The 24314-nt window shown below is 44.7% G+C and overlaps 1 protein-coding gene across 2 annotated transcripts in view; it reads right to left on the minus strand.

Annotated features, from left to right (window-relative positions):
• The window catches only part of ECE1 (endothelin converting enzyme 1), a 126518-nt gene that overhangs the window by 16726 nt on the left and 85478 nt on the right, over window positions 1-24314 (minus strand). For both annotated transcript variants that reach the window (XM_029579304.1, XM_029579305.1), the window contains exons 6-13: window positions 20983-21129; window positions 19772-19837; window positions 14946-15134; window positions 11088-11230; window positions 6063-6177; window positions 5145-5255; window positions 2582-2680; window positions 1744-1821 (exon numbers count right to left, since the gene is read on the minus strand). In XM_029579304.1, coding sequence (XP_029435164.1) covers window positions 1744-1821; window positions 2582-2680; window positions 5145-5255; window positions 6063-6177; window positions 11088-11230; window positions 14946-15134; window positions 19772-19837; window positions 20983-21129 — 948 coding nt within the window. The remainder of the gene's footprint in view (window positions 1-1743; window positions 1822-2581; window positions 2681-5144; window positions 5256-6062; window positions 6178-11087; window positions 11231-14945; window positions 15135-19771; window positions 19838-20982; window positions 21130-24314) is intronic.

Consider the following 24314-nt stretch of genomic DNA (forward strand, 5'->3'; position numbering starts at 1 on the left):
CTCTGCATATTGAAAAGTTGCATTTTATTTCTGGTCTCAGGTCTCGCTCCCGATGACTGTTTTTAAGTCTTGGAGAGTGCATCTCACACAAGCTTCCCATATGTCATTTCCAGTGAAAGATTTACAATCACATTCTCATGACGCTGTACTGACATTGCTTTCTAATATAGCACAAGCCTGCTGTCTGCAGCCTGCACTTGACTTTGATCAAACTCCTCATTCGGATGCCAGATGAAAGGCTTTGGAAGAGCCAAACAGCACACATGGACGTGAGGAGAGAGTCCTAAGGACAGTTCACTTTCTCCCCCACACCCCAGCTGCTGCTGCTCTTCTTCCCAGGACAACCTTCACCTGCCTTCTCCATCCCTGAACTAAAGCTATGCTGCTTCCCCTCCCCCACTACTGTAGGGCAACTGATCCTACAACCATGTGGCCCAAAGTCTTATGTGCTGCAATGTGAACAAACTTCTCTAGCTAGAGGGGAAAATAGCAATTGAGACAGAGAGTGGATGTGGGAATAGAGAGCAGGGCAAAGTGGTTTTTAGACTTCTGTATATTCCTTTAATGCCCCCAGTACAGTATGTTTGTTCCCAATAAAGCCAGCAGGACTCTATGCTCGTATCACAGGGTGGTAGTGGGTTGATCTCCCAGTGGAACAGGACTGGGCATTAGAACATAAGACATGCCATACTGGGTCAGACCAAGGATCCAAACTCAGCATCCTGTGTCCAGTCCAAGTCATAAGTACCCAAACAGTAAATAGATACCAAGCTACTAATGCTGGTAACAAGCAGTGGCTATTCCTTGTTAATAGCAGTTTATGGACTTCTTCAGAAACTTATCCAAACCTTTTTTTAAACCCATTTACACTAACTGCCATAACCACATCCTCTGGCTATTAATTCTAGAGCTTAATTATTCACTGAGTGAAAGAATTTTCTCTGTTTTAAAAATGTGCTACTTGCTAACTTCATGGAGTGGTCCCTAATCCTGTTATCAGAGTAAACAGACTCATATTTACTCGTTCAAGTCCTTTCATGATTTGGTAGACTTCTATCATACCCCCCCCCCCTCAGTCATCTCTTCTCCAAGCTGAACAGCCCTAACCTCTTCAGCCTTTTAATTTATCTTAATTTCTGATGCCAGTCTTATTAGAACAGTTTCCCTACCTAAAACCAAACAAAGTTTTAGGTGCTTCCACCACTTGAGCAAGCAAAGGCCTGGTTCTTTCCCCGTCAGTTAATATGAAAGTGATACTAGAACATAATAGAATCCAGGGGAAGTCCGGTTCTCAGTTGTCTGGTTGGTTGCCTCATACCCTTCCTGCACCCCTCTATTGTAGTATCCTCGGGATGTATTTGGCCAGCTGACTGGCTAAAAGAAAGAATGCAACAGTCCAATTGATTAAAAGCTTTCATCCGGGGGGGGGGGGGGGGGGGGGGGATTTTGTTTTTTGTCAGTACTGCAGCAATTCAATTTGAGGACACTGGACAGGCTGCCAGAAGTACCGGGGATGTGGTAGTACTAGTGGAGTTTGCTGGCATTGATCATTCTCAGAGTCCATCATTAGAATGTGGCAAGGTCTCTGGCTTTAGGAGACTTAACCTGTTCTCACTCATCACCCCTTCTGTGATCGCTACAAGGCCTGTACCAGGTTACTAGTTTAGACCAAGGCCACTGAGGGTAGTGAATAGGGGTCCTGCCAGCCTCCCCACCACCAAGCATGATCTATAGCAAACCTACTTCATTGAAGACCTTGTCCAGTTCCTTGGGGTCCATGATGAACTTGGGATAGCCAATCATTTCGTAGATGGCATCAGCCTGGAGGTGCACAGAACAGCAAGTAGTGTGAAATGAGTTACACTTTAATACTTAGGACTGCAAGAGCGTGTACATGACACTATATGCACACATGGTAGTCAGAATTGCAGAATTTAAGCCTTCCAGCAACCTTAATATGTGACAACACAGGTGTCCGAGCAAGCTATTCCCCACAATGGAAAAACAGCTACGTTATACAGGGTTATTTTGTATGAATGCCGAGTGGCTGCCCCAAGACATATCCTTGACCCATCCCTTGGGCAGTCTGTGGTACTAGTTTCAGCCGAGTCCTCAATGGTGGGCCTCCAAATAAGTGTTGCTCCCCTACCCACCTCCCCATTTCTTTTGGTTGTAGCAGCTCCCAGGTAATTGCACCTTTGACAGTGGCACCGTCCTGCTTCCTTTTCTGGGTCTAGGGTCAGCCTCCCCTGGCTAAGAAAACATCTGGCAGCTGCTCTTCTAACTGGGTTTCCCCCCCTCTAACAGCAGCTCATCTTCACAATATACTGAGCACAGAGCAGCTTAGCCAGTCACACCAAATGGCCTCTGTCCTCTATAGGGCCCTCTCCAGCAATTCAGAGGGCACTATTATTCCAACAAGGAAAGTTCTCAGGCTGCTCTGCTTAGAGCTGGTCCTTTCAGGGCTGCATTGATTTAATGGGTGTAGCTGCAGCCTAACATTAGCTCCCACTGCAGCTGCCCACCCTTCCACCAACAGCAGTTTGCATCTTTTCTTCTACTTAATAGTGGAGCATCTGACCTTCTCTTTGGCAGCTTTCCGAGTGTCCTCGTCCATCCAATGCAGATTGGTCAGGCTCTCCTCGAAGGCAGCCTTGATCTCTGTAATCATTTCATCAGCCTACACAAAACAAACTCACATTGAGAAATACTCAGACAGAAACACAAAAAGGTTATATGTCCATTCCAAGCCAAAACATGCACATCGTACAGTTATCTTCCACACACCCTGGTCTCTTCCTTCCATACCCAGATACAGCTGTATAATTAGAACCTAGAATGCAGATGCTCAGAATGCAGTTAGAATTCTGAAACTTCTCTGAAAGACCACAAGTCCCAGAATGCTTTGGGATCAAACCAAACCAGTGGTATTGTATACAGGAAGGGGCACAGAAGTCTGAATGTACCTGGGCAAGGCTGGGTACAGAAGTTAAGTGAATTATGACAAATATTGGAGCAAAAGGAGAACCCTTCCAAAGTTTTTATTTTTTATTTTTTTTTTTATAAAAGAGGTTTTATATTCTGCTTATATTGGAAAAACCATGCTCTGAGTCTTATTCAGGACAAGAATGAAGCAGACAAACCAAGGTAGGTTGGTTACAATCCCAATCTTTCAGATTTACTGCCAATGCTCTTAATACTTGCACTGTGCTGAAGAACTTCCTTCCGGAGCTTGTAAGCTGTAATTTATACAGACAATATATTGAGATGAGCTTGAAGATTAGTTGAGAATCAGACTGGAAACCCTTAAAGATAATTGGGTCTGTTTCTGTATCCAGGAACCTGTCTTCGTTTTCTGTCAATAATCCAATTTAAGAACGTAAGTCGCCATCAAGCCCAGCATCCTGTTTCCAACCGTGGCCAATCCAAGTCACAAGCATCTGGCAAGCACCCAGACATAAAATAGATCCCATGCTACTCATGCCAATAAGCAGTGGCTATTCCCTATTAATAGTTTATGGACCTCTCATTTTTAAACCCAGATAAGGTAAGTGCCTTAAGCACCTTAACTTCATGTCCATCTACAAGTTACTCGCCTCCCGTATCTAGGACACTGCAAGGCAGCCATCTCCTCCTTAGCAGTCAGGTTTACAGTCACACCACTTTGGATTCTGATCTCAGAAGCTAAGCAGTACTTGGATGGGAGCCTTCACAGGAGCACAGCGTGCTGCAGAAAGTGGTACACATTTCAGTGGGAGGGAACTCCTCTCCCCGAACCATTCATAAACCAGCGTCCCAATATAGTTCAGTCATCGTCTAGTGTCTGACCCAGGCAATCTTGAACCGGCAGCTTCTGGAGCAGGGTGGCTTGCAGATGATCCAGAAGGCCCAAGTGTGGGCAGCAAGTCTTCCTGGTAACCATCTCTTTTCTATCTGCTGCAAGAAGCTCCACCCAGCTACCACTCATTGACCTAGCAGAGGAACTAGTCCTTATTCAATGCCCTACTTAAACCCTTCTGTACCCTGCTGGTTCGATGAACTTCATAGCCTTGTTTCTAGAGATTATGTACCAGCTTGTTCTTACTTTCCTGCCAGGATCTTCATCTTGCTCCTGCCTTCTTGGTCTCCACCCTTAGATAAACATAATTACTTGAACACTTGCCTTGTTTCTGCATTTCTACCCAAACATACTTTCGACCAACTATCTGGCTTTTTGACCTCTGCCTGGACCTGTTGCCACCATCCAGGAGTGTCAGAGCAGGTGAGATAACAGCCTAGGCAGTCTAACACCTCATCAAGGGGTAGGGAGCCAGTGCACCATGCCTTCAACTTTAGTAGCAGGAGTTCCCTGAACCTTACACAACTCCTTGGCTGTGGCTACATCACTGGAGGGGGATCCTGGCCAAGCCAGTTATGTCATCCAAGGGGGATACTGGCCAACTAGCCCTGTGCCCCCCACCAGAGCCTATCCGTACCTGAAGTTCTGTCTGTGACATCAGGGACACTTACCAAGGACCCTGATCTGTCAGTTGCCTGCAACCTGTCTACACAGGGCACTTTCAATAACAGCGTCAATGTCAAGACTAAACTGACAGACCTGGCAGTTTAAGTCTGCCAGAAGTTTCCCTATAGAACAGAACCACTAGGGCTCAGAACATACTGCATCTTCAACATACATATGCCCTACTCTGACATTCAGGTGGCAATCAGAACAAGACTATGTTGCCTAGGCTTCCTCTGCTCTGCAAGTTTAAGATCTGCAGAGAGTCTGGTAGTACTTTTTGCTCAAGTTTTACTTCAATTTTCCCGTCGTCCAGACTCATGCATGTGATGCAACCTGTAGGCATTATACACCATTTGCCCAGTTCAACGGGACCCCCCCTCCGTTCTGCTTCTGTTTGTCTACAAGCCCCATTGCTATCTAAGGCTCTGAATATAACTGCCTTCCTCTCAAAGATCATGGCATTAAATACAGCACTCCAGGACAGTCCTCTTGGAAAGATTTTGGCAGGCCAAGGCAGTTGAGCCTCTATACTAAGCAGAACAGGGAGGTGCCGAGCTTTGCCAGTTAGCTACCTGTGAATTCAGTGGAAGGATGGAAAAAGGCTGAATGTCAGAGTACTGGAAGTAGAGTGAAGACATACTTGCTTTTTGCTGTCTTCTGCAAAAGTGGCTTTCACAAACATGGCTCCCAGGGCAAAACCTAGATTGTTGTCCGTGTCACTGACGCAGAACTTCCAGCGAGGGAGGCACGCCTGAGGAGAGAGAGAGAGAGTCTTGTAAGCACAACTTCTAGGGGAGTGGAGGTGTGGGTGACAGGGGAGAGAAACAGCTTCCCTGAACCTGAGAGGGTAAGATCAGAACACTGAACGAACGACAAGAGTCGGGTGGCACTTTATAGGCTAACAGACTTGTTGTGGCATGAGCTTTCACACACAGAGCCCACTTTGTCAGATGCAGCATGGACACTATGTATGCTCATGTGAGACAGTTAGCAAAATACAAAAAAGAGCAGAAAAAAAGATGAAGTCTGATGAATAGGAATGCCAGAAGGTTCTACTGCAGTTTCCTCCTTTTGTTAAGGATTCAACACAAAATTCCAGTGCTTTTTGGACTGGCATTTGGCACAGAGCCATTTCCTGTCACTCATGGTCTGAGCACACAGGGTTCATATGTCTCCATACTAAAATTGCAGCTTCATGCCACAGATCACTAGATTACTGGCTGCAGACAACTTCCTGGGGATGTGGTGAATGAAATGTGAGGAGAGGGGTGTAGGGGGATGCAGACAACCTAATATTGCTTTAGTAACACTTGGGACATTCCTGATAGCTGCAAGGATCTCACTTTCTGGAAAATGAGTAATGTGATTGCCAGTGTTAGTCCAGTTAAATGGGTGTAAACAGAAGATCAAACTGGTAGGCAATACCTTTTATTGAACTCTATACATTGATAATTACATTCCCTTGAAGCAACCAATTTGAAATGAGTTCCTTAAAGCACAGACCTTAGAGAATCCTCTCTGTATACCTTCCACCTCCCACCATCTACTTACAACTCACCATCTTTGATCCATACATGATCTCCAGGAATTTCTCCTCTGCATCCTGAAAGCGGTGATCCAGAAAAGAGCTGGCTTTCCTCACCCCATTCCATATCATGTAGTTGTTCAAAAGGCTGCGTGGCAGGGAGAGACAGAGTGATGGTTGTCAGCAGTCTGGATTACCCCCCCCCCCCATCTGTCAGATGGACACTTCATTGCGGTCCACCATCCTCGTCAGGGTTACTGACCTACTTAAGTCACAGGATAGTACTTCTCAGAAAGGCACTTTTCATAAAATAGGTTTTTGGAACTATCCTGGATCATTCAGTGCCCGTCATGTTGAACCATTTGCCTCCTCAGAGGATTCAACCCATTACCAGGACTTTAGCATGGGTGGGCTGCATGGCTCAGATCCTTCTCATTCCCTGCAGCCCAGCCCTGATATCCTCTCCTCCCATGCTAAGCAGAGCTGGACCTGCATGTGGATGCAAATACCCAAAGCAACACCAGGTGCCACAGGAAAATGGTGCTGAGGTTCAGTGAGGAAGAACCAATGCCTTCTACCTGGTGGTAGGGGGCACTCTACCTCCTGAGCCAGTGTAATGCTAGGGGTATGCTTCCTGCAGTTAGAAAAAAAGAAGTTTAGAGGCCCCACAATATATCTTCAAAGCAAATAAAACAAGCCATCTGATAACCCAACTAAAGCAGCAATTGAATTCCAAAAGTCAAGTGAGGCAGCCGTGTGTCTGGGTTTAGAGCCCATGACTGCAAGGTTCCAGAAAGAGCCCCAATAGGTGGCCCCACAATGTCTGCTAGGCGACTGAGAAGGGAGGATGCTGAAGGGAAAAATCCCTGGATAATTGCACATTAAGGTTTGTGGCACTGGATCCCAGCCCCTGTTCTGAGCTGGAAGCCCAACAGAGCTGGGAGGAAGTGGCTGGATGAAAAATTTGGAAGAAAAGGGAAACTTGGATTCTTCTTTTAGTAGTATACAGTTTGAACAAAGCCCGACAATGGAAGGGTTGAAAGCAACGATACAAGAAACCATTAAATGTTTGGTGCTTTCAGAACATGGGAAGAAGCATGAGAAAGTATCTCCCCCATTATCTCCACTTTTTAATCATAGTCACTTTATACAAACTCTTTATACATTTTCAATGCAATACAAGCAGATATGAGAGAGCTGCCAACGGCTTAATGTTAAAAAGCTGGTAAAACAAAATAAGCCACTTGTCTTGGAGAAGCTTATAAGGATACAAATCCGACATGGGCCTTGTTTTAAGGAGAAGCCTCTGTTTCAGGGGAAAGATCAGAGATGTCTGCACTTTGGCGAGCCGAGAGCTGTTGCAGCACTTATGAGAAGGATATTCTAAAACATAGCCCATGTCTGATTTGTACCCTTATAAGCTGATCCAAGATAATTGGATTTGTTTTTACCAGCTTTTTAAAGTTAAGCCATTAGCAGCTTTTTCATATTGACTTATTGTAGAACGTGACTAAGCTTTCAATGCAAACTTTTTATAAACGTGCCTATGATTAAAAAGCAGAGACACTCCTGCTCCTTGCCATGGTCTGAAGGCAGAACACAATAGCTTCCGTGACAATTTAACAGCTTAATTTTAACTACACAAAGAAAAAAGTGCCAAGTGCCAATTTATAATCGAACCCCTCCCCCCCATTACTTTGCTACCACTGCAGTTCCTGTATACCATGCAGTCCCAATACTAGAAAGATACTTCAACTGTTTATCTACCAAGCCTTGGAAAGAAAATCTCAGATATGCCTTTAACAAGATCTGACATTTGTTACCAGAATGAATATCATTCACCGTTTTCAGCCAGCTGTCCAACTGTAGGAGGAATATAAAACCTGATTAATCCGAGCCAGGTTTGTGTCCTCTGCCTACTTCAAGTTAAGAGGGCTCTGGAAAGGCCTGGAACATAGAAACATATATAGAAACATAGAAATGACGGCAGAAGAAGACCAACCGGTCCATCCAGTCTGCCCAGCAAGCTTCACACATTTGTTCTCATACTTAACTGTTTCTCTTGGCTCTTAGTAACCTTATGTTCTAATTCCCTTTTCACCCCCACCATTAATGTAGAGAGCAGTGCTGGAGCTGCTTCCAAGTGAAATATTAAGTTTGATTAGTTGGGTAAGCGGCAGCATAGCTCTCTGCCATGAAGCAGAGGGCAATGCTGGAAATGTGTGAAGTATCAGTTTTTCTTTTCCCCTGTCATTGAAGCAAGGAGTCATGCCGGACATGCACCGAAAGTGAAGAATGCCTTGAAAGTCACATTAACTATCATCAAATATTGAAAAGCCTAATAATTGGTAATACCTATAAGCCCATGAACCCATCCCTGTTTTTTTTTCTTTTTTTTCTTTTCTTTTTTTAATTGGGAGATGGATGCCCTTCATCCTTCTACTCTGTGAAGGTGGACACCTACCACCGGCCACTGGCATCCCGCTCCGTTAATGCCTCTGTGGCTACTGCCGCTCCATGCAGTGTTTTACTACCTGCTCTTTATATGCGTCCTCTAGAACTGATGGATCCCATCCCTGGGTTTTTTTATTATTTATTTAATTGGGAGATGACAGCCCTCCATCCTTCCGCTCCGTGAAGGTGGACACCTACCACTGGCCACTGGCATCCCGCTCCGTGAATGCCTCTGTGGCTACTGCCGCTCTGTGCAGTATTTTACTACCTGCTCTTTATATGGACACCTACCACTGGCCACTGGCATCCCGCTCCGTGAATGCCTCTGTGGCTACTGCCGCTCCGTGCAGTATTTTACTACCTGCTCTTTATATGTGTCCTCTAGACCTGATGGATCCCATCCCTGTTTTGTTTTTTGTTTTTGTTTTTTATTTAATTGGGAGATGACAGCCCTACATCCTTCCGCTCCATGAAGGTGGACACCTACCACTGGCCACTGGCATCCCGCTCCGTGAATGCCTCTGTGGCTACTGAAAACTCTGCCCTATGAGGACCTCCTATCTGCTCTGTGGGATTTCATGGTCGTACAATGCATGCATATTCATTGTGAATATAGAGCTGGTGCTTCCATTAAACCAATTGGGTAGTCCCATCAGTGTGAAGCCCAGAGGGGCACTGTGCCAATCGCCAAAACAGGGAGCGTTCTGCTGGAGCTGCTGCCAGCGGAGACATAAGGAGGGAGATTGTAATGTGCACACAAAGATTGCCTATGGCACTGGTTCTCAACCTTTTTCTACTGGGGCACACCTGGCAGATAATGCTTACAGACGTGACACACTGAACACTTGTCCATCATGGCCCTAAATGTAAACATACTCTGCATCCACAGGAACTCCCCAAACAATGGATGCAGAGCAGAACTAGGATATTTCAAATACAGCTTGCTATATAAAAAAGATATTTTGATTCTGGTGCTCTCAGTAACAGAAACACAAACTCTCTTACTACCAGGCACATTGTAAAATACAAAACCTGAAAAGAAAAAAAAAAACCCACTCGGCACATGTGTAGCAAACTTTCCATACCACCGCAACACTAATTCCAAGAACTCAAATACCAATATCCCTTCCTATGAAAAGGCAGCAGTGCAGCACCAACGCATGACCTATTGAGAAAGAGAAAATGCAACAAAGCAGATTGATACAAATCCCAACCTACTAACAGAATACCTCACCTCAGTCACACATACATCTGACCTTCACCAAATACAGAATAAAAGACCACAAATTACAAATGTGGAGACACAAACTGGAATGAAAAGCTCAAAAGGCCACTCTGCGCATGCAGTGCAAAATTGGAGAGCTAGAAACAGAAATACATATCCTCCTACACTGAGCAAAGTACAAAGATAAAAGAAACGCACATTCCCCAAACTGACATATGGTTCTTGCACCTCATCACTCCCCATCCATGCCTCCATCATCCTTCACTTTTCCCAATTACTTTCTTTCAATCTGCTCACTCACATCCCTGCCCAGCATTCCTGACACCCCCCCCCCCCCCCCAATATCCTCTTCCTTGTGCTCCCTCTCCCCCCTGCATCCCATCTCCCTCCCTGCCCAGCTACCCCAATTTCCCACCCCTTCCTGTTCAGCAACCCCCACATTCCATCTATCGTCCACCTCTGTCTGCCCAGCAACCCCAAACCTCCTTTCTCCCACCCTCCACAGCAGCATCACTCCCAGACTCAGCAGGGGAAGATAAGGTTTGTGTCCTATCAAACCCAGAACAGCAGGAGCTGGCAATGTCTCATTCTGATCTGGGTGAAGGCAGAAACAGCCTCCCACTGGGCCAGAAAGAGGAGAAGGAAGTGAGAGTAGCTTCCCATCAGGCCCAATGTAAGAAGTCAACCAACTCCCACCTGGGCTGGCCCTGCGACACACCTCCCGAGACCTCGTGTCACACCAGTGTGTCCAGACACACCTATTGAGAACCACTGGCCTAGGGCACTGAATAGTCTTACACCAGCCCTGTGTGAATACTGTGACAACCCGACAGGTTGAGTCCTTGAGAACTGGACTAACTACTGTGCCAAACTGGGGAGACCTGCTATCCAGAAGGAGGTCCTGGTTTGAGCTGCACAATAAGAGCAAGGCAGAAGATTTAAAGAACTCCAAGCTGCAGAAGATAAAAGGATGACAAAAATAACCCCAGGCCTCTACCACTGGAAAGTGTTGCGACTCAGTATCTGAAGATTTTAGGTCACTCCTGACCACAAATACAATGCACTGGGGTGCAAGTTAAAGATCCAGCACTGGCCACATTTTACCTCCAGAAAAAAAAAAGAGGCTCACGTTTCTGCCTCAAGTGCTGGAGGGCCTTTCTGACTTGGAAGTCTGAATTCTTTATTTGCAAAAATGTGATGATAGCCTGATAAATACCTGCAGGTCACCTGTTTGACCTACAGCCAGGCTGCATGTTACGATTTTTCAAAGAAACAAGACTATAAATCCATAGGATGCAACAGGGCAAAAACCAGGATGACTTGCTAATCCAATCCACTGGATCAAGGAAGTTGATCAGTTCTGCTAGCAAACCTCTTACCTCTTATCTGTGGCGTTAATGAGGCTGGAGACTTGTGTCAGGTACTCGTTAGCATAGACCACCACTGGTTCCGACTCATTAATCTTCACGGGGTAGAAGATATTGTTCAGCAAGGGCATCCAATCAATTGCTGGTGCTAATGTCTACAGGGAGAACAGAGGACATTCAATGGCTCTACAGAGCTGTGCTCAGCTGGCAAACTTAGCATCTACTCTCAGGACATCAGTCTGCTCTACATGCTTTGACTGCCCAAGCCAAAACACCAAATCTGTCAGGAATTCCCACATTGTAATCTACCACTCTGAATAACCTTTGAAACTAAGCTGATCCCCTGCACTTCTTCACCTCTCCTTGGATCACTCATGTGACACTACAATTGGCCTAAGCCTTGTATGTCATTGGTGCACAGGCATGCATGTCTTCCATGACCAATCAGAGCTAGTGTGAATGTGTCATCGCCCCAAGTGACTCGGATGATGCTTCTGAAGTTAGGAGAGCTGCCGGGTAAGTGCTAAGAACTTATGAAGTTCTGAAAGGCAGCCTCCTTTGTTTTATCTAGACCAAGTATTTACTGCTCCCACAAACACTAGGCAGCGGCCCAAACAGCTTCATTTGGTCTAGAGGCAAGAACTGCAGCAGTAGCAGCAGGGAACAGCAGCTTCAGACTGTTCAAAAGACAATTCCTTCAGAGCACACACGCACTGCACGCTCCCAAAGCATGCAGTGTGCGCTCCGAACATGTGGATTAACACACAGAAGGGCTGGAAGAGCAACCAAGGGCCCAGGAAATGTTACACAAGCAGAACAGGGGACTAATAGGAGCTGCTTAGATTCCCAGGAAAGGCTAAGTATAATAACACCTCATTAATCAAGTACAAACCACAAGCACAGCTGGAGTCGACAAACAGCAGCAGATGGCTGATGTAAAACAAGTGTCATTTTGTGAGCAGCCCAGTTCTGGCTTGCGTTTGCAAGAGACGAGCTTCTGTAACGCAAACTGCTCTAGACTGCCCAGAATCTGAGCTGCATGTCCGAGCACTGCATCTCACCTTGGCCACGTTCTCTCCCAGGGCAAGTTAGCCAGTGTTGCAAGGCCCAGCTACAATGTTGGAGACGGGGCTACCACAGTGGCATAGGGCCCCAGGTGGTTGCCTCTGTTTGCTACTCCTGTTCCTCCCTTCCCCCAGGTCAGCCCTGCTCACGCCTGGCAATAAAAAGCCTTACAAAACAGGTAAAGAGACCAAACTAAAGAGCAGGGCATGGTTCAGGTGCAGTCTCTTAGCCAGTCTGAACAGTAGGCACGTCACAAGGGCCCAACTGCTGCTACCTAGGTGACCCCCTGCTGGTTTATGAACAGTTGTAAAAGAAAAAAGAAATGTAATTAACTAAAAGATTTGTCTAACATGATTGATGTCCCTAGATCAGGATCACTGGGTCCATTCACTTGCTCAGCTGCTCTGTCAACATAAGCCCATCTCTGGTCACCCCCTGTATGCTCAAGTTTGGGAACTATTTGGGTCACCACCACCTGCATCCACAGCTCATTAAAGACATTGCTTCCTTCCAACCTCCCATCATGACTGTCAAGCTTTTTCCTACTCTTCTTAAAGTCTGACAAATCTGAAAACTAAGTTTTAGGAAAGTAACTCAATTTGGGAAAAAAATAATCTCATGCCATCCTTTCAAGAAATTTCTCATCTCCGGCCTGGTTTCAGTGGTAGCTTAAGACCCAGATCACCCTGTCCAAAAACGCTGAAGTACAGGCAGGCAGGAATGGCTGCGATATCCAGATATCATTCCCATGTACCCCTGGCAATTAAAGGAACAATGACGAGTCTTTGCTATCTTAGCACAGACTAAGTTCACTAAGTTCATTTTCAACCTGTTCCAATGTATCCGCCCCAGAGGCGACAGTTCAGTTTCTCTGTAAACCAGTGCGATATGTATGCTATACAGGAACATCAGTATATAAAAATTAAAAATAAAATTCAAATGTTAATTTCAAATAAATCTCTTAATCCTGCACAAAAAAAATAAGGGATCAGCACCAGATATTGCTCAAGGCCTGATCCTCACTTCAAGTGTACCTCAGTTGCGCCAAAGCTAAAGCAAGTTTGTATTACTAACTTAGCAAGATATTACCCCCTACCCCAAAGACATGCAGAGTCTCAGCATGCTGTCATAAGAACATAAGAGCATGCCATACTGGGTCAGACTAAGGGTCCATCAAGCCCAGCATCCTGTTTCCAACAGTGGCCAATCCAGGCCATAAATACCCAAAAACTAAGTCTATTCCATGCTACTGATGCTAGTAATGGCAGTGGCTATTTTCTAAGTCAACTTGATTAATAGCAGATAATGGACTTCTCCAAGAACTTATCCAAACCTTTTTTAAACCCATCTACACTAACCACATACCCTGGCAACAAATTCCAGGGTTTAATTGTGCATTGAGTGAAAAAGAACTTTTTCCGATTTTAAATGTGCTACATGTTAACTTCATGTGGTTTCATGACAAAGACCTTAGACCATCACAGGACCCAGAGCAAGTCCTGGTTCTCTAATTCCCATCTGAGCATTCAGGATTTGTGTGTTTGTTTTCTGAACATAGAACAGGATTACAAATCCCAGAATGCTTAGGTAAAGTTCAATACAAGGTGAGCAACTGCTTACTCTTCAGAATTAAAATTGAGTCTTTATATTTTAAATGTGATATAGTGCTATAGGACATCTTGTCTGATATGGAAAAATTTCAGATGTTATATGCCACCTATTCACAGGTATATGGGGCCTATGCAATATATGGGCACTAACACTCAGCACCTGCTTCCTATTGCACCCGTCCTATGGGCACCATGCAAAATTTAAAATTAGGGGTTGCATTATCGAGGTGGCCCCTAGCACCTCCTTGAGAATACGAGTCGTCAGCTGTCTGCCAGTTGGGGAAAAGAAAAAAGAAAAAAGCTAAAGTTGTCGGCATCTGTTTTCCTAAACTGTGCACAGCCAGGGGGTCAGGAAATGGATGCTTGTTAACTGAGCCTGACTGCTTTTACTGTATAAAAAAAACAAAAACTTTAAAGATTTGTTCCTCCTACTTAATATCACAATGATACTAAGTAGGAGGATTTACAGGAAAGCTGTGTTTCCAGCTTTCCTGTACAATTTGTGGGAGCCCTCAGCAATTAATTCCTGCTCCAGGCAGGCAATTTCTGATCACTAGAACTAACATCTTAGCTATTCACTCCCAATGCAAAAAAAAAAAAATATATATATATATGTCTAATAGCCTCATTTACATGGATTTGCATGTGATGAGTGCTATTAGTTTCACTCTGTGTTGGATGTGTGTTGTGGAGGTGCTAAGCCCCTTATTGCATAAGGAGGATTCTGTAGCGCCTGTACAACCTGTGTCCAACACCCGGTTAAACAGTGCACTTGGCTGAGCATACTGTATTGCATCGGCCCCATATGTGGTTAACAGCATAAACCAAAAAATACATGAAGCACTAAATATAAAATAGAACAGACAAGTTAAAGTCATGAAGAGCCAAGCTTAGCTCTCAAACATCAAGACGCTGGATGAAATAGGATTAAAATCCTGGTTAGACTTAGTATGTCAGATCTGTTGAACTATGGTCTAATTGCAGTGATGCAATCTGCATAACTCTTTACTCAAAATATTTAACTACTACTTTCTATGAACCTTTTAGATGTGTAAATACCTCAAAGGTGCAGAAATTCCCATCTGTAACCTACTGCTGCTATGAAGTCTTAGATCAAGCAAGATTGTCATCTATGCATGCTAAACAAGCTGTGTATGGAAGGGACCAGATGGACCACATCTGCATACATAGTTACCTGGAGCTTTCCGGCTGTCATCTTGTGGTAGATCACCTCCTCATCCCGGCGCTTCTCTTGGGGGATGGTGATGTTGGCAAGGGCGGTCTCAAATTCAAGGATTTGCTGCATTTGCTGACGGGTAGTCTCCTCCTTACCTCCTAAGATGACCCCCAACTGCACCATGAAATTCAAGTACCCTGTCAACACCTGGAATGAAGAAAAGCAGACCCCATTTTTCCCAACAGCTCCTCCAAGTATCTAGAGAGGCAAGGCTGAGAGAGTAATCTAGGGCAGCCACATTACTCCAACAATGCTGCCAACTAGCACCAGTGATGTGAAATTGCTAGTTCTGGTTTACCCAGCTGCCTCACATGCACATTGGTCCTCATTCAGTTTCTGACAGGACAGTACGTATCAGTGTATTGGGAGGAAGTGTCAACACCAGTTGTAGCAGAGCGATGAGGAGGCAGAATTAGACTAGCAGAGCATCAACTTGGTGGCAGAAGCAGCGCTCCTACAAATTGCTAACAGCAGGTTGACCCAATGCAGTCTAAACGAGAATAAGCTACCACAAACCTAGTCCTGTCGCTGAGTTGATCTACACACTAGGATTCAAAAGGTTGCTGCACAGTAATTAAACCACAAAACTAAGCTAAAAACAAATTGCTGTCAGCAGATGGGCCATGTCCAAGGTCTCAAAACATGACCTCCCCCTCTCCCATCTGAACATTCAGGATTTGTGTTTTTTGCTGAGCATAGAATCTGTTCTATGAGCAACAAATCCCAGAATACTTAGGTACAGGAGCTAAACCTAAGCATGGCACTACTAACAATATTTACTTTTCTAGAAAGGGAAAATGTTTAAAGGATTTAGTAGGAAGGTATCAAGGAAGAGCATGCAACGTGATTTCCTTGGATTTCAAAGCTTTTCAATGGTTCTGCATAGGAGGCTCACAAATAAGAGAAGCTTGGGTGTGTGCACCAAGGTGGAGGAGTGCACATTTAGTGGAAGAGAAAGCAGGAGGCAACTGCCTGGCGATATTCCAACATGGTAAGAGCAATACTTATTTCCAGCTTACTCTCAGGACAGACATACTCCTAATGAGTACTGCCCGCCTAACCCCAGTAAAGCAGATGAACATGGAACCCAGGACATTAAATGCCATACTGGGTCAGACCAAAGATCCATCAAGCCCAGCATCCTGTCTATCAGTGGCCAATCCAGGTCTCAAGTACCTGGCAGGATCCTAAAGAATAGATTCAGGATGTGATGTGGTGGGCTCGATAAGATGTGAGGAGGTAGAGCTCCATCCACCATCTTGATAAATGCATGGAAAAAGCAGTATTATCTGGCCACTTACACACTTAGCGAGGTTCTTTTCAGAGCTTCAGCAGTGATTTTATAGCTACTTTTGGGTTGCCATGGCCACAAACAGCAAAGAAAGATTGGGAGAAAACGAAGGCCCTGGATTCCAAGATGGAAGCGAGTGGGCCCAAAACACTGGTTGCTCCTGCGATGGCATCTCCGGAAGAAGAGGTCACTGCAGCGGTGTGGTGCTTGACACCAAACTTACCCAGATTCTGGAACAAATCATGGAGGTGTGCTCCTCCCTCACAGAATTTGGGCAATGCATGGACTGTGTGGGAAGCTGAGTCACGGTGATGAAGACTGTTCTCTAGAGTAAGGGTGAAGCTTTAGAAAAAGCGGCCCAGCACGCGATGATATTCACCCCTCAAAGCCAAGTCAACTAATTTATCAACACGTTACTCATATTCTAACCCCTCAGCTAGGATATTAGTAAATGGCCAATTATCTGAACCCTTCTCCCTAAAGAGGGGGGGGGGGGTGAGACAGGAATGTCCCTTATTCCTGCTATTATTTATCCCGACTGTTGAACCCCTCAGACTACGGCAGGCAGCGGATGTTTCTGGGATTAAGTTGGGTTTGCTTCAATTAAAAACCGCTGCTCTTTGCCGATGACATTCTACTGTTAATCAAAGCCAGGGTTGCGTTACCAGTGGCTCTCCAAATTTTTTCGTTATTCCAACTGTGTTCCGGATTCAAGCTTAAATAAAAAATGGAGGCGCTTGATATTACAGGCACCCTACAGCAAAACTGGAGAAGTTTTCCAGTAAGGTGGGCTGGGAATACTACGGTCTGCAGATACACAAAAATCCAGCTCTGTGGTATTTGCTTAACATGCCACCGAGTATAAACTATGGCAAGAGTCAGTGAGCTGGTAGGCACTTCCTCTCGTTCCAGGCCTGTATTGCAGTCATCAAAATGATTATTGCCCCTACATTATTATATCTGTTATTCATGCTTCTGTGCTATCTTCTGGTGTAGGAGCACCATGCCATACTAAAAGTGTTGGGGGTTTTTTGGCAGGGAAGAGGCACACTTATCCTATGCCATGCTGACAGCCCTGAAAGCTAAGGGTGGTGCTGGGGTCCTGATTTTAAGCTTTATAATTGGGCGGCCCATCTGCGTTTCTTAGGAGACTGGGTAAGTGCTACCTCCTCCTGGTCACACTTTGTGCACCTTGGCATCCAGCCGCAGTGCTACATGCTAGAGCAGCAGGCCTATGGAGTTCCCCCCCCCCCCCCCCCCAAGTCCTTCCCATCTAATCCAAGCTGCTCATTGGACTTGGGTGACTTCAAAAACTTCTATCCTTGCATCTCCCCTTACAGGTAAGTCCCCAGGGGTCCTTTGGCCATAACAAGAACCAGATTGGGTTCTGTGAAACTGTCGCACCAGATACAGAGTCCCTATTCACTTATGCTAAGTGTAGAGAGAAATTGGGATTTCATGGGCAAATTGGGACAATTTTCCATGAGCTTCTATCTGCAGAGCCTGGGAAAATGGAAAACTCCTCACACTGTATTGTTGAAATTGTTTCGTGCTAAACAGGGGTTCATGTCCAATGTGTTTTTCTTCAGAATATGAAATCCTACCCAGTCTACGAAAAGCTTGCTATAAAATGGAAACAGGATACTGCTGAAGACCTTGATGTATTTATGCATCAATCCCTAAATTATTCATTTACATAGGTCTCCGTGAGCTACAAGTTGGAATTCTTCATAGAATGGTGTTTTTGCCTTCAAGAGTGTATAAAGTGGGGCTTATAGCACAGGATAAATGTCAAATGTGGAAATATGGGTGCCTCATTGATCCATTGTTTGTGGCAATGCAGTCCCATTTAAGCTTTTTGGGCATTGATAAGGGTCCAACTTGGCCAAATCTTACACATGAAGTACATTGGTCTTGCTCTTTTTGTATTCTTAACAATGACATTGGAGAGAAGAGTTTAAATGTGGATAACATCTTATTCACTTCCAAGGTTTGCCTAATCACTAAAGTCTATTTTGCTTCAATTGCTCAAGCCTGAACTGCCAACTGAGACTATGTGGTGGTCCCTTATGACTGATCTCCTTCAGTTGGAATAAGGATCCCAATACAGTTGTTTTTCTAGGAAGAAGAAACTAAGATATTTAGTACTCATTCTATTGATCTGATGCCATTGCTGCAAAGATTCACTTGATATTTTGACTATGAAATTGTTCCGAATGTTTGGGAGGCTAAACTAATCCCTAGCTTTTTACCGTTGGTGGCCCAGACTGATACTTCCTTTCGTGACAAAAACATGTGGATTAGACAGTGATTTCTCTGTGTTCATTCTAAGTGTGGGGAGGGGGGATTGGGTGTATTTCTGGGGAAAAAAGTTCAGTAGGAATTGTCCTATTGCAGTGTCATTCTGATGACTATTTTTTTAATTGTTCCTTAAAAAATAGATAAGCAGTTCTCAAGCTACATGGATAATGGTTTACAGACTTCCTCCAGGAACTTGTCCAAACCTTTTTTGAACCAATCTACACTGCTTTCACTACATCCTCAGACTACAGATTCTTCAGTTTAATTGTGCAACAAGCCAAACACCTACTTCCTCCAATTTGTTTTAAATGTGCTACCTATTAGCTTCATGGAGTATCTACTAGTCCTAGTACTATTTGAAAGGGTAAACAACTCCTCCCTATTTACCCTTTCCACCCCACTCATGATTTTGTAGACCTATTATCTTTCAGTCTTTTCCAGGCTGAAGAGCCCTAGATTTAGCCTTTCCTCATAGGAGAAATATCCCATCCCCTTCATCGTTTTGGTTGCCCTTCTCTGTATCTTTTCTAGTTCTGCTATATCTAAGATAAGGCAACCAAAACGGCACACAACATTCAAGGTGCAGTCACACAATGAATACAAAAGGTATTATATCATCCTCTATTCTCCATTCCTAAAACCTAACATTCTATTTGCTTTTTCGCCCACCACCACACACTGAATTGAAAGGTCCAAAAGTATTATCTATGGTGACTCCAAGATTCTTTTCCTGGGTGGTGATGCCCAATTCAGAACCCAGTATCACACACCTGTAAGTTTGGATCATTATTCCCTATATGCACTTTGTACTTGTCCATATTAGGTCATTTATAAACATAGTAAAAAAGTTCTAGTACAGATCCCTGGGGCACACTCTTTACCTCTATTGGAGAAATGACCATTCAGTCCTACTCTGTCCTATTCTTCAGCCAGTTACCAATACACAACAGGACATTGCCTGTCTCATGACAGTTTTCTTATTTAGGAGGGATATTGAGAAAAATCAATATTTGTCTGCTCTGTTATGACACCCAGCACAAGGCACGCCCTTCAGTGAAGAAAAAAAGCACATCCTTACCCTCCAATGTTTGGAGGAACAGGAACCAGTGAGGTCAGAAATAGAACCCAGACTGCCAGGCTCAGAAATCTGGGAGTCAACACATGAGCCATCAGGCCTGCCGTTTCCTCTTACCTTCTCGTTTTCTGTCTTGTTCAGATAATAATCTCGTGAAGGTAATCCTAACCCCGACTGGTCAATCTAGAAAGGGGAAGAGTACTGTTATGAATCATGAGGGAACAGATCACAATGCAGACTCCACCCGAGATCAGCATGGGCTTACGTGCTCAAGACTAAAAGCCCATGAAGTGTCTACTACAAAGGAATAATCCTTAATATAAAAAAAAAAAAAAGTCTCCTGAACAGGATGATCTGTAACGACAGGCAACGCTCCTTTATTTTACAGTCAAGCTTCTAGAGGTTAACACAGACCATGGAAGCATGATTTCTTTTACGATGCCTCTTATGAAAAACAGCCACAAAACATTGCATTGTTTGAGCCATTATCTTTAAGAAGGGCTTTGAAAAGTTTTAAAGCCTAGGTTGGGGGAAGTTTTATGGTAATGCTTTCCTTGTAAGAGAGGTATTATGTATTGCACTGCTGCTATTTGTTACATGCTCTCTTAAGTATTGGTTGTAATTTTTGTGTTTCCATTGTAACCAACCCCAGTTACTTTCATAAGAACGGGCTACAATTCGACAAGTTTGTCTCATATCTTGACTACCACCATAATCCAGAAGAGATGCTCCTTTCTCCCCAGCCCCTACCAATTCCCGCTTTCCTCCTTTTGGTAACTTTCAGGGAGATCCTCTGAGTCGGCCTAGTGGCTCAGTAGTCACTTTCCTCCATTTGATCCCCAAGCTGAGTGTTCTGCTTCCTGGGGCAGCAGAAGCAATGCTAACAGCCTTGGGGGTGGGGGAGGTGCTTAAGAGGAGGCAGAGAGGATTTAACCACCTGCCCCCATTGGGGGGCACAAGTGTAACCACCACTGCCAAAACAGGAGGATTAGACCATTTGCTTAAAAAACAAAAAAACCGCAATCAGTACAATAACCCTTCAATTACCTTTTCTAATATTTGGCAACCATGGGATTTAATTTAGTCAGCAGCCTACCCTATCATGTACAGCTCTTGTGTTCCTGAATCTTAAATGCAGAATTTTGTATTAATCGAGTGGGTCAGAAGAACATTTTAAGCTGTATAAAACTTGAAATTATCTTCTGCAAAGTTACTCCTCATCTGCTAGCTCTCCTGTCTGAGGGGAAGCCGACAGCTCTTGCAATCCCAGCCCCACCCAGGGGTGGTACAGTAGGCAACTGTGCAGATTTATTGACTGCCGTATTCACCTGGATAACATTGCTGTTTGAGTTTTTAGAGTCTGCACTAACGTAGATGGAGAAGAAGGGCGAAGAGTGATACTGTGTTGAAATGGCCCTCAGAGTCTCCTGAAAGTTATCCTTATCCCACGGGCCAGTGATATTCCATCCGCCAACCTGCAGAGATGGGAGAGAGAAACTTGAGTGTGAAACCAGAGCTAGGTCACTGGAGGCCACAAAAAAAAAAAAAAAAATAGTATTCAGCACTAGCTTGTCAGACATGGTCCTGTACCAGGCACAAGCACCTCAATCCTGCTGTACAGCAAGCCCTGTTATTCCGGTACTGTGCCCAACTCTACCCCTCCAGCCTCCCCATGAAGACCTCTACCAGAAGTCTCTGTGGTGGTGGTAGGGATGATGTGAGACATGGGATGGGGTGTGCTAGCTGGCAATCCTATTGGCTGTTTACAAGTCAACTGCATTTAAAAAAAATATATATATCCTTCACCAGGCCTGTGAACAAGCCCAGCCAGCCAGTTTTCACAATACTCAATACCACAGAAAAGCAAACACTAAACTGCAGTGATGAGCAGGTAGGAAGCATGGCTTTCACCAAGCAGGATTGTGCTGGAAGAGTGATTCTAAGTTTTGAGACTGCAAGTCTTTCATGTCTCTTCCATGGTTCTAAGTAAATTCCATCCAGAATGGATTTTTCAGTCCCGTGTCCCCCCCCCCCCCCCCCATACCTTTCTGGAGCTGGGACAGAAAGGCAAGCCCTGGGAGTGGCTGCAATGCTATTTTGCCCTTCCAGTGGATTTGGGGCCTCAAACTGGATTGCAAATTCAGACATGGGTTCTTGCACTGGAAATGGAAGGCTGTGAATCATTAAGATAGTGATGCATAGACTTGATATTCAGCTCTTATCTGGCTAAGAAAGCTAGCTGCACTGCTGAATATACCTGGGTAAGCACATCTGCACTTATCTGGCTACGTTAGCTGGCTATGTAGCTCTTCCATTATGCCCCCATCCTGCCCACCACTTAGCTGGCCAAGCAAGGGCAACCGAATACGGCTGAATATTTAACACACCACATCTTAACCAAATAATCATCTATTAGTAGTCACATTCTTCCACCAGGAGTTCAAAGGGTCTGACAAGCATAATTGCAAGGAATACAAGTTTGCAGTGTATAGGTCAATAACTGAACTAGGGAATAACAGGTATAGCAAATATGGTCTTGGAGAAAACAGGTTACAGTTTAAGCAGTGACAGGAAGGGTTAGCTTGTATCTAGATTCAGGATTAAGAGAAAGGGGAACCTGTGAACAGTGAGCTTGGAAGAGCTCGCTAGTGGGATGCTATAATTACATGATGTTGGGTTCCATATTAGGTGCTACAACCCAAGAAAGAGATCTAGGTGTCATAGTGGAAAGCACATTGAAATCGTCGGTTCAGTGTGCTGCGGCAGTCAAAAAAGCAAACAGAATGTTGGGAATTATTAGAAAAGGAATGATGAATAAAACGGAAAATGTCATAATGCCTCTGTATCGCTCCATGGTGAGACCGCACCTTGAATACTGTGTACAATTCTGGTCGCCGCATCTCAAAAAAGATATAATTGCGATGGAGAAGGTACAGAGAAGGGCTACCAAAATGATAAGGGGAATGGAACAACTCCCCTATGAGGAAAGACTAAAGAGGTTAGGACTTTTCAGCTTGGAGAAGAGACGACTGAGGGGGGATATGATAGAGGTGTTTAAAATCATGAGAGGTCTAGAACGGGTAGATGTGAATCGGTTATTTACTCTTTCGGATAGTAAAAAGACTAGGGGACACTCCATGAAGTTACCATGGGACACATTTAAAACTAATCGGAGAAAGTTCTTTTTTACTCAACGCACAGTTAAACTCTGGAATTTGTTGCCAGAGAATGTGGTTCGTGCAGTTAGTATAGCTGTGTTTAAAAAAGGATTGGATAAGTTCTTGGAGGAGAAGTCCATTACCTGCTATTAAGTTCACTTAGAGAATAGCCACTGCCATTAGCAATGGTTACATGGAATAGACTTGGTTTTTGGGTGCTTGCCAGGTTCTTGTGGCCTGGATTGGCCACTGTTGGAGACGGGATGCTGGGCTTGATGGACCCTTGGTCTGACCCAGTATGGCATTTTCTTATGTTCATGAATCTAGGAGGGTGGCTCAGATTTATCCAGGTTTAAAAGATGTGCAGTGAAGCATTGTTCAGAGGGTCATAAGTACAGATTTATGTGGCTACATGGGGACTGTCAACATGGCAATTGTCTGGAGAAAAAAAAAAGGGTTCTCTAGCCAAGGAAGTAGCCACAGATATCGTGGAGGGCATGGGGGTGTTTATGGGCCAAAGGCTGCTGTAAATGACCAGGTCTTCAGAGTCTTCCCAAATGTGAGCAGGTTTGGGGCCCCTTCTGATGTCACGTGGGAGTTAGAAGGGAGGGGTGGAGCCTGTGAAAGGTCTTTTCCCTGTGGCTGTGAGTTGGGACAATGAGTGGGTGATGGTTGAGCTGATAGGAGGGAGCTAAGCCTTTTAAAAAACGGCCTTGAATGTGAGGTCCAATATCTTGAATATTGGTTGGGAGCCAGTGTAGAGTTCTGAGGAGAAGGGTAATGTGGTTATATTTCCTGGCCTTTAGGACAATTTGGGCAGCAGCATTTTGAACAAGTTGTAGACAAGTGGCCAAGCTTCTTAGGTAATCCAATGTATAGCGCATTGGAATAGTACAGGCAGGAGCTGACAGGCCTGGATCACTGTTGCAAAAGCAGGGCTACGAAAGAAAGGAAAGATGGTGTGAATAGGAGAAAGCAGATTTGGTTTCTGACATTCGGGCATTAGTGGTTAAGAGTAGACTCCAGGAAGAAGCCCAGGCTTCTGACCTGGTGGCTGAAAGGGAGGGGAATCCCCTGTAAGTGGATGTAGGTAGGATCCTGTTTGCCAATCCAGGAGACCTCTGGGTTTTTTTGGGGGGGTTCAGTTTGAGTTTGATGTGGAGTAGCCGAACAGATTTTCAGCAGGTCAGAGTTGAATTCTGTGATTGCCAATTCAGAATCTGGTCCCAGGGAGCATAGCAGCCGTATATCAGCAGCATAATTGTGGTAGAGGATGTGGAGGTCTTTCAGTACTTTGCAAAGTAGAGCCATGAAGATGTTGAAAAGGATGTATCCTTAGGAGACTCCATATAGGAGGGGATGGGGCTGAAAGGAGATTTGGCCTAGTGAGCTGGTCTGGATGTGGTCTTGGGGGGAAGGATTCTAGCCATTTGAGTGCAAGTCCTGAGATGCCTGCATCAGTTAGGTGGGAGATAAGGATCTCGTGTTGAATGCTGCAAGAA

This window comes from Rhinatrema bivittatum, chromosome 15 (assembly GCF_901001135.1).
Source record: "Rhinatrema bivittatum chromosome 15, aRhiBiv1.1, whole genome shotgun sequence".
NCBI classification, from domain to species: Eukaryota; Metazoa; Chordata; class Amphibia; order Gymnophiona; family Rhinatrematidae; genus Rhinatrema; species Rhinatrema bivittatum.